This window comes from Aspergillus fischeri, genomic scaffold (assembly GCF_000149645.3).
Source record: "Aspergillus fischeri NRRL 181 1099437636247 genomic scaffold, whole genome shotgun sequence".
NCBI lineage: Eukaryota > Fungi > Ascomycota > Eurotiomycetes > Eurotiales > Aspergillaceae > Aspergillus > Aspergillus fischeri.
The window spans coordinates 2,036,626-2,047,798 of NW_001509772.1; the positions used below are offsets into that span (position 1 = coordinate 2,036,626).

General features: G+C 49.9%; 4 protein-coding genes across 4 annotated transcripts; 3 read left to right on the forward strand and 1 right to left on the reverse strand.

The window, feature by feature from the left end:
• Window positions 1–438: 438 nt before the first annotated feature.
• Window positions 439–1,073, forward strand: NFIA_039280 (uncharacterized protein; the record flags this gene model as incomplete). Its single annotated transcript, XM_001266248.1, has 2 exons — window positions 439–721; window positions 784–1,073. 2 exons carry the CDS (start codon window positions 439–441, stop codon window positions 1,071–1,073), a joined length of 573 nt encoding a protein of 190 aa, XP_001266249.1.
• Window positions 1,074–4,270: 3,197 nt separating this feature from the next.
• Window positions 4,271–6,013, forward strand: NFIA_039290 (Zn(II)2Cys6 transcription factor; the record flags this gene model as incomplete). Its single annotated transcript, XM_001266249.1, has 2 exons — window positions 4,271–5,095; window positions 5,156–6,013. The coding sequence occupies 2 exons, from the start codon at window positions 4,271–4,273 to the stop codon at window positions 6,011–6,013; spliced, it is 1,683 nt and encodes a 560-aa protein (XP_001266250.1).
• A 606-nt stretch (window positions 6,014–6,619) lies between these two features.
• NFIA_039300 (putative amino acid permease) lies at window positions 6,620–8,836 on the reverse strand (the record flags this gene model as incomplete). The annotated part of the gene is made up of 10 exons (XM_001266250.1): window positions 6,620–6,807; window positions 6,881–7,283; window positions 7,339–7,461; window positions 7,510–7,853; window positions 7,913–8,033; window positions 8,093–8,318; window positions 8,368–8,443; window positions 8,504–8,552; window positions 8,612–8,632; window positions 8,723–8,836. 10 exons carry the CDS (start codon window positions 8,834–8,836, stop codon window positions 6,620–6,622), a joined length of 1,665 nt encoding a protein of 554 aa, XP_001266251.1.
• A 1,589-nt stretch (window positions 8,837–10,425) lies between these two features.
• NFIA_039310 (uncharacterized protein) lies at window positions 10,426–10,946 on the forward strand (the record flags this gene model as incomplete). Its single annotated transcript, XM_001266251.1, has 2 exons — window positions 10,426–10,452; window positions 10,515–10,946. 2 exons carry the CDS (start codon window positions 10,426–10,428, stop codon window positions 10,944–10,946), a joined length of 459 nt encoding a protein of 152 aa, XP_001266252.1.
• Between the last annotated feature and the right edge of the window lie 227 nt (window positions 10,947–11,173).

Here is an 11,173-nt window from a genome sequence, read left to right on the forward strand (position 1 = left end):
GCCTCCCCGCTGGTCATTATTGTCCATGTTTGAGACAGCAACAATTCCTTCATCCTCAAATCGATGGATCTCACCGGATCTCCATCATGATTTCCTTCTTGAATGTAGCTGTCTAGCGGTCTGATTTTAATAGCATCCAAACAAGGGACTAACCATCCTGTGAAGAACGCATCCTCCTTGGCGGGGATATTCTTAGCATCGCCACTATACAAATGACCTCATGTCTCACTTGATGTGGAGAAAAACTGGAGATGGATGATACTATCGCCTCGACTCTGCAGACCATCTTACTCCTCGGTTGGCCTCCGAGACATAGGAGAACACGGGGTATATAAGGAGCTTCAGGAGCTCTGTAGATAGCATCTCAACATCACCATCATCATCAGCACCTCTCATCTCAACGAACACTACTACACAGTCAATCGACAAGCTACCAAAATGAAGCTCACCACCGTCCTCTCTCTCGCTCCCCTTCTCGGCGCCGCAACCGCCCAGGGACAGCAACAACAGGAACCGTTCACCCTCAACGTCCGCTGGTCCAACAGCATGGGAACCCTCGAGGGCCCCCTGAACGCCAACGCCGGCGCCTTCTGGAGCGGCAAGCCTACCTTCTCCTCCTGCCCGGAGAACATCAAGGACTGCCCAGCCGTGAACACCACCTCCTTCGTCTCGCAGGGCTCGAAGCTGTTCCTGAATGCCGCTGTGCCCGGCGGTCAGCAGGGTATGCTCGCCTTTCCTCCCCCATAGTATCTGGCAGCGTTAGCTAATATCTTTTGTGTACAGTCTACATCTCCCCCGAGGGCCAGCTGACCTACACAATCCCGCACAGCGGATACATCCCCGACGGCTCGCTCACCGACCTCCCCATCATGAAGGACGGCTTCCTCAACCCGTTCCTGACGCTGTGGCTGTGCTCCGTCGACAAGGACGCCAAGCAGTGGAAGGTTTGGACCGAGTACACCAACGGCACTACGGGTGCGATCACCAACAATGGCTCCAACGGGCAGAATGCCTGCACCCGGTTTGCGCTCGAGGCCCAGCCGTACAAGGGAGATAAGGCTTGGGAGTTCTGAACTAACTATGATGTTGCTGAAGCTGCTGGATTAGTCAAGTCTAGCGGAGCTGGTGGCTGTTGGGTGCCAATTGTAAGATATTAGATAGGATAGAGAGTTACAGTAATAAGATCAATTCTTACTATTACGGGTATAGTTTCTTATTTAAAACACCATGATAGATGCATATGAGCATTCAAGCAGATGATGAGTCTGTAATCTATACATAGGTCAGGGCTACCTGATGGCCTATATTTGATCCATTATTGTTGGATTGCCAACGGGATCCTGCCGGCACCAAGGAATATAGCGAATCATTTTAACATGACATTACAATATCATCAGTGGTCGTCCATTGTTGAGTCGTGCAGACTAGGGTCATCTTATCTGATTACCACAACTATGGTAGAGAAACAAAACCTTCGCATGGGCCAAATCGGGCACCAAGATAGATGTCTATCAAAATCTACACAATAATGAGATCACAGGAGGTATCAATTACTCTCACCCCAATAAACCTAGTTTCCTTCACCGGGAGTCATTCTCGGAATCCTTGGCCAGCATGAAACTTGATGGAGGGGAGCACAACACATCCTCCATGGAATAAGATGCTCTAGGACCATTAAACTTTTGGAGAGAACAAAGGCAGGCAGATCTCGTCGGATTAGGAATGGCATCATATAGCATGTTGAGGTCACTCGACAGATCGCAGGATACCGGGGATCCTCCACGCTCGGCCCACTCAAGAGATTCTAACCAAACCCCGAGGTCTTCATTTGCCGGAGGCTCCCCGAATGACGAGGGACAAGAAAAGGGAGGATCCGCGTCTCTCCGTGATGTGGAAGGGCAATTTCCCAGAGGAGAATCCTCGGAGCAATGTGTTGTAATAGGCTTTCGGGGACGGGATAACATCGTAGCGAGGCCGGAGTAGCTTGTTTGAAGTTCAGCCAGGCGCAAGCAGCTCCCATGATCGACTGTGCGTGTGAGACAGGAGACAGACTCGCATATGACATTGACGGCGATGGCCAGTAGTTCCAACGCGTTCACATGACGAGATTCCGATATTTTCGATGAGTCGTTTGGAAGATGGGCTATTTGCAGTCACTTACGAATTTAAAGTAGTCTAGTCGTCACGACTCTGCTTACTGACAGAAAACTGGCCTACAAAAGAGTTATCGCTTTCAGCGAAGACCATGGAAACAAGCTCAAAGAAACCCATGGCAGAGATGACAGCCATGGTTCCGACGGCTGTGCTCAGGCCCACCACCAGGACGACGGCGATCACGGAAAATCAAGATCGACCATCTGCATTCGAGAATCAAGGATATTGTCTCCAGTCCCACTGATCCTGCGGGATTGCCATTGACAATCGGGTGAATCAGGTCAAACAAGGTGGTGAGGCCGCAGTGGAGGATGGAAAGTTGATAACGCAAGAGTGGACCTCCGATCGCACTTAGCGTCACATTCACTTTGGAGGAACAGAAAGCACCCAGTTCTGCCATGCGTTTCACTGTGACCATGAGTCTAAGTATGACCTTGGAGGTAAAAGCTGATTCTCAACGGTGCCAAAAGGCAAGTCCTCGCCGCAGTTACTCCTGAAAGTCTCATGGTAGATGATTGATTATCTATGGGGCCAGAACAGTGAATCGTTACTAGGAATTCGGCCCCCACTAAAATACCAGGAGGCCCCTGAGTCCAAGTTCTGGTCGCAATTGACGACTATTGGTTAGATAGTTCTGCTGCAGGGCATGATATGTCCTCTTCGAATCAGAGACACGCAGCCAGACACTTCTTTCAGTGTAGACTCGGCATTAGACTACTTTAAGTTTCGTAAAGAGTCCACTAGATAATCGGCCGATAGCGGACACCATACCTGGGGAAGAACCCAGTAACAGGTAATAGAGGATGCAGATAAGCCGTAGAAAGCGAAGGAAGTTAATGGAGGATTGCTCCAATACAATAATCAAACCCGCAGACGAGAATCTGGATCCGAACATCATTTGTTAGCAACCGTGGGGAGAGTGGCCCACTGTTCCCAGTCAGACACGGGTACGATCGGGGCTTCAGGCAAGTGGGAACTGAACGCCTCAAGTTTCCCAGTCTTCGAGTCGAATCACGAATAAGAATAGCCGAACGAGGCATTTTTCCCTCTCACGCATTTCTGGGATCTGGATTCTCGACCAGTAGCAACCTGCCGGGCCCGTGTATTAGCGATGCACAGGGTAACCTCCACTGACTAAGGTAGACTACCTCAGTACTCATGATCATGGATCATCATGCCAAATATTAATCATCCACAAGGCACCAGCACCACGAGGCGGAATTGGCACATCATGATCATCCACTAGGGTCGATCATTATGACCATACCATCATTCACCCTCATCCATTGGCAATAGCTCAGGTCCTGGACGTCGAAACTGGTTTGGGAACTGGTTCTGGAATTGAAACTGGGAGCATACCGATCGACTCTATCCCGTGAGGCTGATCATCGAATTTCAAGGACAGAAGTTGAGTTTATCCTGTCGATAATAAGACTTGTAGGTGAAGACTAGGGGTGACTCGGGTGAGGAGTGAGGGAGGACTGCAGGTGGAAGCGAACAACAAAGTTTGACAATCTTCCGTAAATCTTAAAATGGGCTGTTAAGAGGTTAGGTACTTCGTAAAAATAATAGTAATAACAATGGACTTATGATGAAGGTGTTCAGTGCTCCGATACAGCGGTCAGGGACTCCCCAGAATCTGTCCCCCTCCCCAAGCAAAAAAGAAAAGTAAGTGATGAGCATGAGCTTCCTCTCTTCCTCCCCCCCGCCAGATCCGGTGATTCGCCGCTCATTTCTCTTTTCTTTCTCCGACACAACGACAAAACCTCCTTCTCACTGCAAGTGATTGCAACTGATTCCCCCTCATTATTATCTACCTATCTACTACTTCTCATCTATCTACCTCCCCAATATCCTTCCATCTGATTCTTAGTGCTTTTGAATGGTGTATCACTAAGTTTGCCGTAAAAAGTATCTCATCATCCCGGTCTGTCTTTTTGCTTCTGTCGGGATTTCTAGCTATGATTATTACTCTTCGAATCGATCGTTAATTGTGCCCCAATTTTGGCTTATTATTATTATTATCCTCCGGTCAGACCGCTGGTCTTCTCTACTTCCTCCACATTCTCAGCTTCATGTCGCTGCCTTTTAGTCCGGTATCGTGACTCTCCTTCTCATGGAGATGCATACAGTGGTGTACCCCCCCGGAAAGCCTGCTCCTCCGCCAGCTGCACAATCCCAAGCCGTCGCGGCTCCTGCGCCGGAAAAGAAGAAGCGCGTGCGTCGGTGGCATCGTCGTGGGTTTACAGGTTGTTTAACCTGTAGGCGACGTCATGTTCGTTGCGACGAGGCCTCTCCTTCATGCAAGAATTGTACACGGTTAGGTCTCGATTGCGATGGGACTCAAGGTCGAATGACTTTCAAAGTCTATGGCCCATCGCAAGGTGCACAAGACCTGTCCCAGAGTCCGAACAATATCAGCACGGCAAATGCAATAACGGTCAAGAATCAGCAATTGGATATCAAGCATGTCAAGCAGGAGCCCCAGGACGATAAGGATGATCTTGTTGATGGCATAGTGATTTCTCCGACGACTATGAGCGACTCGGCTCCGATCAAATATCGATTCCAAGACCCCGTTTCTCCTTCAGGCTTCATGCCCTCGTCGTTAGATCTCGTAGAGGGCCGCTATTATACCCATTTCATCGAACAGGTCGCAACGTTGCTCCTTATCTACGATAATTCGAATAGCATCAACCCGTTTCGACAATACTTTCCCGAACTCGCTCAGTCTTCACCGTCCGTGGCAAGCGCCATGCAAGCGCTTGGCGCGTTGCACCTCGCAAATACGTCCGCAGGCCCAAAGCGCAATGTACATTTTCAACAAGCGATGGGCAAGTATGGAGAGGTGGTAAAGACCTTCAGGACGAGGTACACACATCCCGACCACGAAGTTCAAATCGCAGACTTTGCAACTTGTCTCTTGCTGTCTTTATTTGAGGTAGGTAACTCCGCGACGACACGAGTCAGCTCCTCGCTAACCTTGTCTGGTTTAAACTAGATGATGGATTCGGGACATGATAATTGGGCGATCCATCTCAAAGGCGCTCGCGAGATCTACAAGTCGTTGTTTTTATCGAAGAGAAGCGACCCTGCAAAAGAGGCCCAACGGCTAGCGGAATCGAATCACCCCCTTCGACATTTTCTCATTTCCCTTCTCTCCTATCTCGACGTCGCGGGCGCATGCAATACCAGTGAAGGCACTGTAGTGGAAGGAAGCTACTGGAGGACACACGGAGGCGGATGGGAATACAATCTAGGCACCCCGAGTCTGTCATCGCCCACACCCGGCGATGACCGGTTGAACGAGCTTCGGCAATGCTGGTCCATCATGATGGAGATTCAAGCCGACATTAGCGCTTTCGGAAAAGCGAAGCATGAGAAGTGGCTCACGCCTGCGCAACAAGATGTCATTTACGGTGATTTGTTAAATCGCCTCGTCCAATGGCGCGCCAATGCGCCGCAATGCATCCAGCAGCTAGGCGAATTAGACGACGAAAGCCTACAACAATACCAATACCCGGAAGTTATGGAGTACGCCGGATGTATCGAGGCCTATGAGAAAGCGACGATCATCTTCTTGCACAAAGTGATCGCGGCTGACCGTCCCGATCGTCCTCCCCAGACACCGTTCCTACAAGTGCTGGCCACTCGCATACTCAATTTGATCAAGAAGCTGGCGAGAGATGTCGGTCAGCTGGCAGTGATGTGGCCGCTTTTCATTGCAGGGCGAGAAACCCGAGATGAAGCACAGCAGAAGGCAGTCCGCCAAACAATGGTTGACTGCCAGCGGTTCGGCTTCAAGGCAGGTCGGCCCGATACCCCGCTGGTCAACTGGACACATGAACTAACTCGTTAGATAGAACGTCGATAAGGCCCTCGAAGAACTAGAGAGAGCCTGGTTTAAACAACGCGCTTTCCCGGAGGGTTGGGTCGACAGGATGGATGATATTCGCACATCGATCCTTCTCCCGTAGATGGCTCTAGGCCACTGGATTCTCGGCGCCACTTTTTTTTTGGATGCTTCTTGGTACTGGTACCAGCATGGCTCGGACGGAAAATTTCAGTTAACTCGTTCCTTTTATTAGCGATATGGGGGTTGTTCGGATTGTTTTTTCTCTGGCGGGCGTTAGGTTGGGCTGGGCCCTCACGACTTGATTTATGGATTTCGCTTCCCGGTTCGATTCTCATTTGAGGACACTTGGTGTCTGGTTATCGTATATAGGACTGTTATTTACTGGCGGGACGGAGGGCAGGACATATGGGATCATTCATGGAATGGGAAATAAGGAATAGACAGGGTGTCTTTGTTCACCATTACCACATTAGCGCTCTCAAACTTGATTTTTTCTCACGCTATATTACATGCGTTACTGAAACGCTTCTGCAGTCACCCAAATGACGACTAAATAGGAGAATATACTGCTTTTAGATAATGTACAATCGACCTCATTCAAATCACTTCTCACTGTGACGCTGCTCCCTCATGCTGTGCGCTTCTTGACGAACTGACCTCCTCCACGGTCTCCGAGACGGCGCCCTTGCTGTCAATGAAACGCGAGATACGGTTCCGGGGCAACCAGGCGTCCTCGGGCATGACGAAGTACGAGATGAGAGCGAGGATCGTCACTCCTGCCATGATAATGGGCGCATCTAATTCAGACAAGCCATTAATATACTGCCACAGACTGAGACTGAGAGAAGGACGAAGAATGCGGTATCTTACAGTTCAGATTCTCCCCCGTCACGGGAAAAGCGTATGGAGAGAACAGGATGGCAACGACCCAGGCGTTCCAGAACACGCCGATGAACTGGAATGGCTTGCTTAGGCGGCCCAGACTCCACTTCGGCTTGGGGAAGCGCTTGGGCGTGCAGAGGAGGCGGCCGAGGCAGATGAGGCCGTATGCGGCGGCGCTGGGGACACCGGCTGCGGAGACGAGGGATGTGAACGCCACGCTTGATGGGAGGAGGGTGCAGGTGACGAGGGCGGCGACGGTCCAGACGACGACGACGGCGTTGCGGGGCTGGCCGTTGTGGACGCGGGAGACCCAGCCGGAGAAGGGGAGGACTCCGTCACGGGCGACGGCGAAGACGAGACGCGAGGCGGCGACGATGGCGATGGCTGTGTTCTGCGGAGGGGTCAGAATGTGCTTTTGGGGGTATGGTGAGTGAGAGACGGCTTACAAGCCACAGAGCTACAATGCAGATGATGTTCATGAAGACGTGGCCGCCTTTGCCGAGGACAACGGCGTATAGGGACACAAATGGCTGGGGAGAGCCGAATGAGAAAAGCGTATCGGCATCCGGCTGGAGCAAGTCAGTATCCTATGTGTATCTGAATCGAGGAGAACGAACCGCGCAGAAGAGGAAAAGGATGATCGTCGCCAATCCGCCAACTCCACTTGCGACTGTACTCCAGAAAATACCACGAGCGGCCGTGACAGACGCATTCTTGGTCTCTTCCGCGACGTGGCCCGAGGCATCAAACCCAATCAAAATACCTGCAGTTGCCAGGTAGGAGAGACACCAGTTCCAGGCTGGCGGGGCACCAGTACCGTTGTAGGTGGACATGAAGGCTTCGTGGGCAGACCGGAAGCCCCAGGTGTCGTGAGCGCCGATCGGAAGCCAGATGATGTTGAGCACGAAGTCCAGCAAGACCATTGTGGACGACAGGTAGAAGACGAATCGGAAGTATTTGGCTAGAAGAATCAGTACTCTAAAGGGCAGTGATGTATCACGATCAGTTGGAGCTACGCACGAGGCAAGAAATTGAGCAGTGCAGCCAATGCGAGCAAGATCTCGGTACAGATCCATTGCACTGCCCGAAATTTGACATCACCAGTGTCAGTGGGAAAGTCAACATTGAAGACTGTCAGCTCCTGTTAAAGATAGGTCAGCTCGGGCCCTGATTAGCTGGTGAATACACTTGCAAGCTTACCGAGAGCATATAGTTCACAGCGGCCTGAGTGTTACTGGCGCAAAAGGTAGTCCAGGCAGTGGTACTCCACCAAGCAACGGTGAAACCAAGAAGTCTTCCAAATCTAGGACCGCCAGCTTCGGCAGCCCACAGATAGATTGAGCCTGCAGACGGGGACGCAGAGCATACTTCCGCGATGACCGCGGCGGTGATGAATGTGAAGACCATAGTAACCAGATAGCTCGTCCTACTCATTGTGAGTTTCCATATATCGCGAAGAGGGGGTCTTGTCTTACCAATAAGCTAGATTACCGCCGGCTGCAATACCAGTACTGAAAGTCACACGAACTCCACCAACGAAGTAGAGCGCAGCTGATCATGGTAAGTTAGTGATGTCATGGAAAGAGTGTTTTCCTAAGAGGCATATCTCACCAAACGTCGTCGAGAAGCTCTCAAGGAGAGTGTACGTTCGATGAAGCACCTGAAGATTGTTGTAAGCACCAAAGCTCCACCTATTATATTGTGGATCGGGAAGCATACTGGCTTGTAGCCCATCGATTTCTGCAATTTCGAGTTAGTATTGATATTATCAGTATTATTGTTGCAGTTTGTCTGCTTGGTTGCACGAGTAAAAAGAGTCTATCCACTAACCAACAGAGCCGCATCATCTTGCGAACTTGTTTCGCTTCTGTCTTGTTCACCAATGACAGGGACCTCATCTTGATCGACCAGAAGGTCTGAACGGTGTTGGGTCGTGGGAGCCATGGCTGTTGTAACGCCTTGACGGCAGATCTCAAGTATCGACAGTGTCCAAAACCCTCACTCCTGAGGCTCAAAGAATATAAGAAGGAAGAAAAATCAAAATCAAAAAATTCTGATACGTTATCGTCTCTTCGTAGATGATTTGAGTTCTGTGGATATCTCTTGCACGTCCCGCCAGGAACCTGCCAACCCCACTGTTAGCGGCGATGAAAAGTTTAAACGGCAGAGGGATATGCAGGAAATAGTCCCTGGTTCGTTTTGGGGATTCCAAAGCCTCCAATATGCCGTGAACTAACGGACAACTTTGTTTACCGAACGAGGCAAAGGGCCTGGAAGAAAAAATCTTCACTTACTCGCTGCCCAGGACTACTAGTTGAATCCTTGTCTTCCAAGCTTCGATTCGGCCCCGGAGATGTCTGGTCCGCAGGAGATTCAACGACTTAGCACGCTAAATACGAGACTAGGGACGCTGAGGCCAGTGCACTGCTTTTTCCCGTCTTCCAGCCAAAAAAGCCAAGTGGTGGAGTCTCCAATCAGAGCTCGCTGGACGGAGCGCAAGTCCGTGGGTCATCACTGGGAAGCTGTCCCTTTAGGATCAAACCTGTTGCATCCTCGAAATGAGCGAGAACGAGGCCAAGGGGACCTTTTGCCATTTGCATTTTCTGACCTGTCGGATTGTCACATCGCCATTGGTGCTTTTCCGTCACTAAGCCTGTCGAAAGGACTGATTTGAGCATCATCTTTAGGCCCTCAGATCGAGTGACAAGAGCTGGGAAGCTGCGGGACCAAGACTGGTTGAGCCGATCACATCACAGTTATCGCCCCACCAGTCATGAAAGACAGGACAGAGCTTGAGATCATAAAGTCCATCTTGGATGGTGCAGTATAATCATACGATAAATTCAACATGCAATGATTTGCGATGCTTGAATGGAACCATCATCTTATGTGTCAATTGTGCTAAGAGGGAAGAACACAACTGATGTCGCTGTGCAAAGCGTTATTGGATCAACAAAGATCACGTGATATACACTGAGCATCAGTTGTCCTGCAATCAGTCAACGTTCTCTTTGCCTGCATCATTGACAGCTTGTCATTGTCTCATTTTGGCTTTCAATCTACCACAGGAATGCTTTCTGATGGCAGGTTTGGTAGGTAAAACACACAAACTTTAGCAGGCCTAATGTATTTGGCGACCCATTGCCCGGCTACAACAAGGCTGCGGTAGATCTCCTCCAGGATGATCATTCATGCCATGCTGCAGAACAGCAGCTACTGCTCGGCTAGAAAAGCTCTACTTTTCTTCGAGGATGAACTTGGCAAACACTTTGCAGCATTGGTTGCTGGCAATGGGCCCGATCACAATAAGGTGAAGGCCGTTCGAGCTATGTTTCATTCACATTAGTTACAGGACTCTTGGAAAGTGATGTTTGAAGAGGACTTTCAGGCAGGGAATGACAAAGAAACCTCTATCTACCACACTGTAAACTTCATCTATCTCTGCGAACTCTCCCCCATCTACTTCTCCTTCACCACTCAGCAACTTACTCTGCTCTTTGACCGAAGGACTTTGCAAAGCATTTCTCAGCACAATGTCTGAGGTTGGAATCAAGCTCGAAGTAAGTCATCCGCTCAGACCCTCATAAACACAACAAGTACTAACTGCAAATTCCCGTCCAAGGTCACTGGCTTGCCAGAATCGCTCGTTCCCAGGTTGCGAGATCTTTTCAAAGACTACCTGACCAACTCCGGCGACTCTGACATCAATCCTTCAGAGCCTGGACGGCGCTCTGTGAAGCTGAAACTAAAAATTGCAGGGGACAAATCACAGAAGACCATTCGCGTCATCAAAAAGGAGAAGAAGTTGTTAAGGTCACACCGGGTGACGGACTACATCAACTCAGCCTGCGAACGATTTCAAGAACTGCTTGCATTTTACTTTCCGTATGATGAGGATGACTTTGACTATGAGAGGCGGGTCACATTGACTTTAAAGGTCATTATGAAGCCGTTATTTGGGAACACAAATGGCCCTGCCAAGTCCTATGTGGTGAGTCTTCCAGCTGTCTCGGAAGAGTGTATCTCTAAGCAAGTTTCTGAAACAGGAGATTAAAGAGGATATTGAGGACTATTGAGGACTTGGTATATTCTGGCTGCGTCCCATGGTCACATGCAAGTGCATTCAATGCCTCTGTTATATCCGCCCTCTTCGACTACAGAAATGGTTTTTCATGGCCGCTTTGTGACGGTTATCCAGCATGATTCCAATGAAGAGATGTTCCGGGAGAGACGTTAAATAGTCAAATTGAATTTGTCCTCTCTCCAAGCTACTTTGACTTT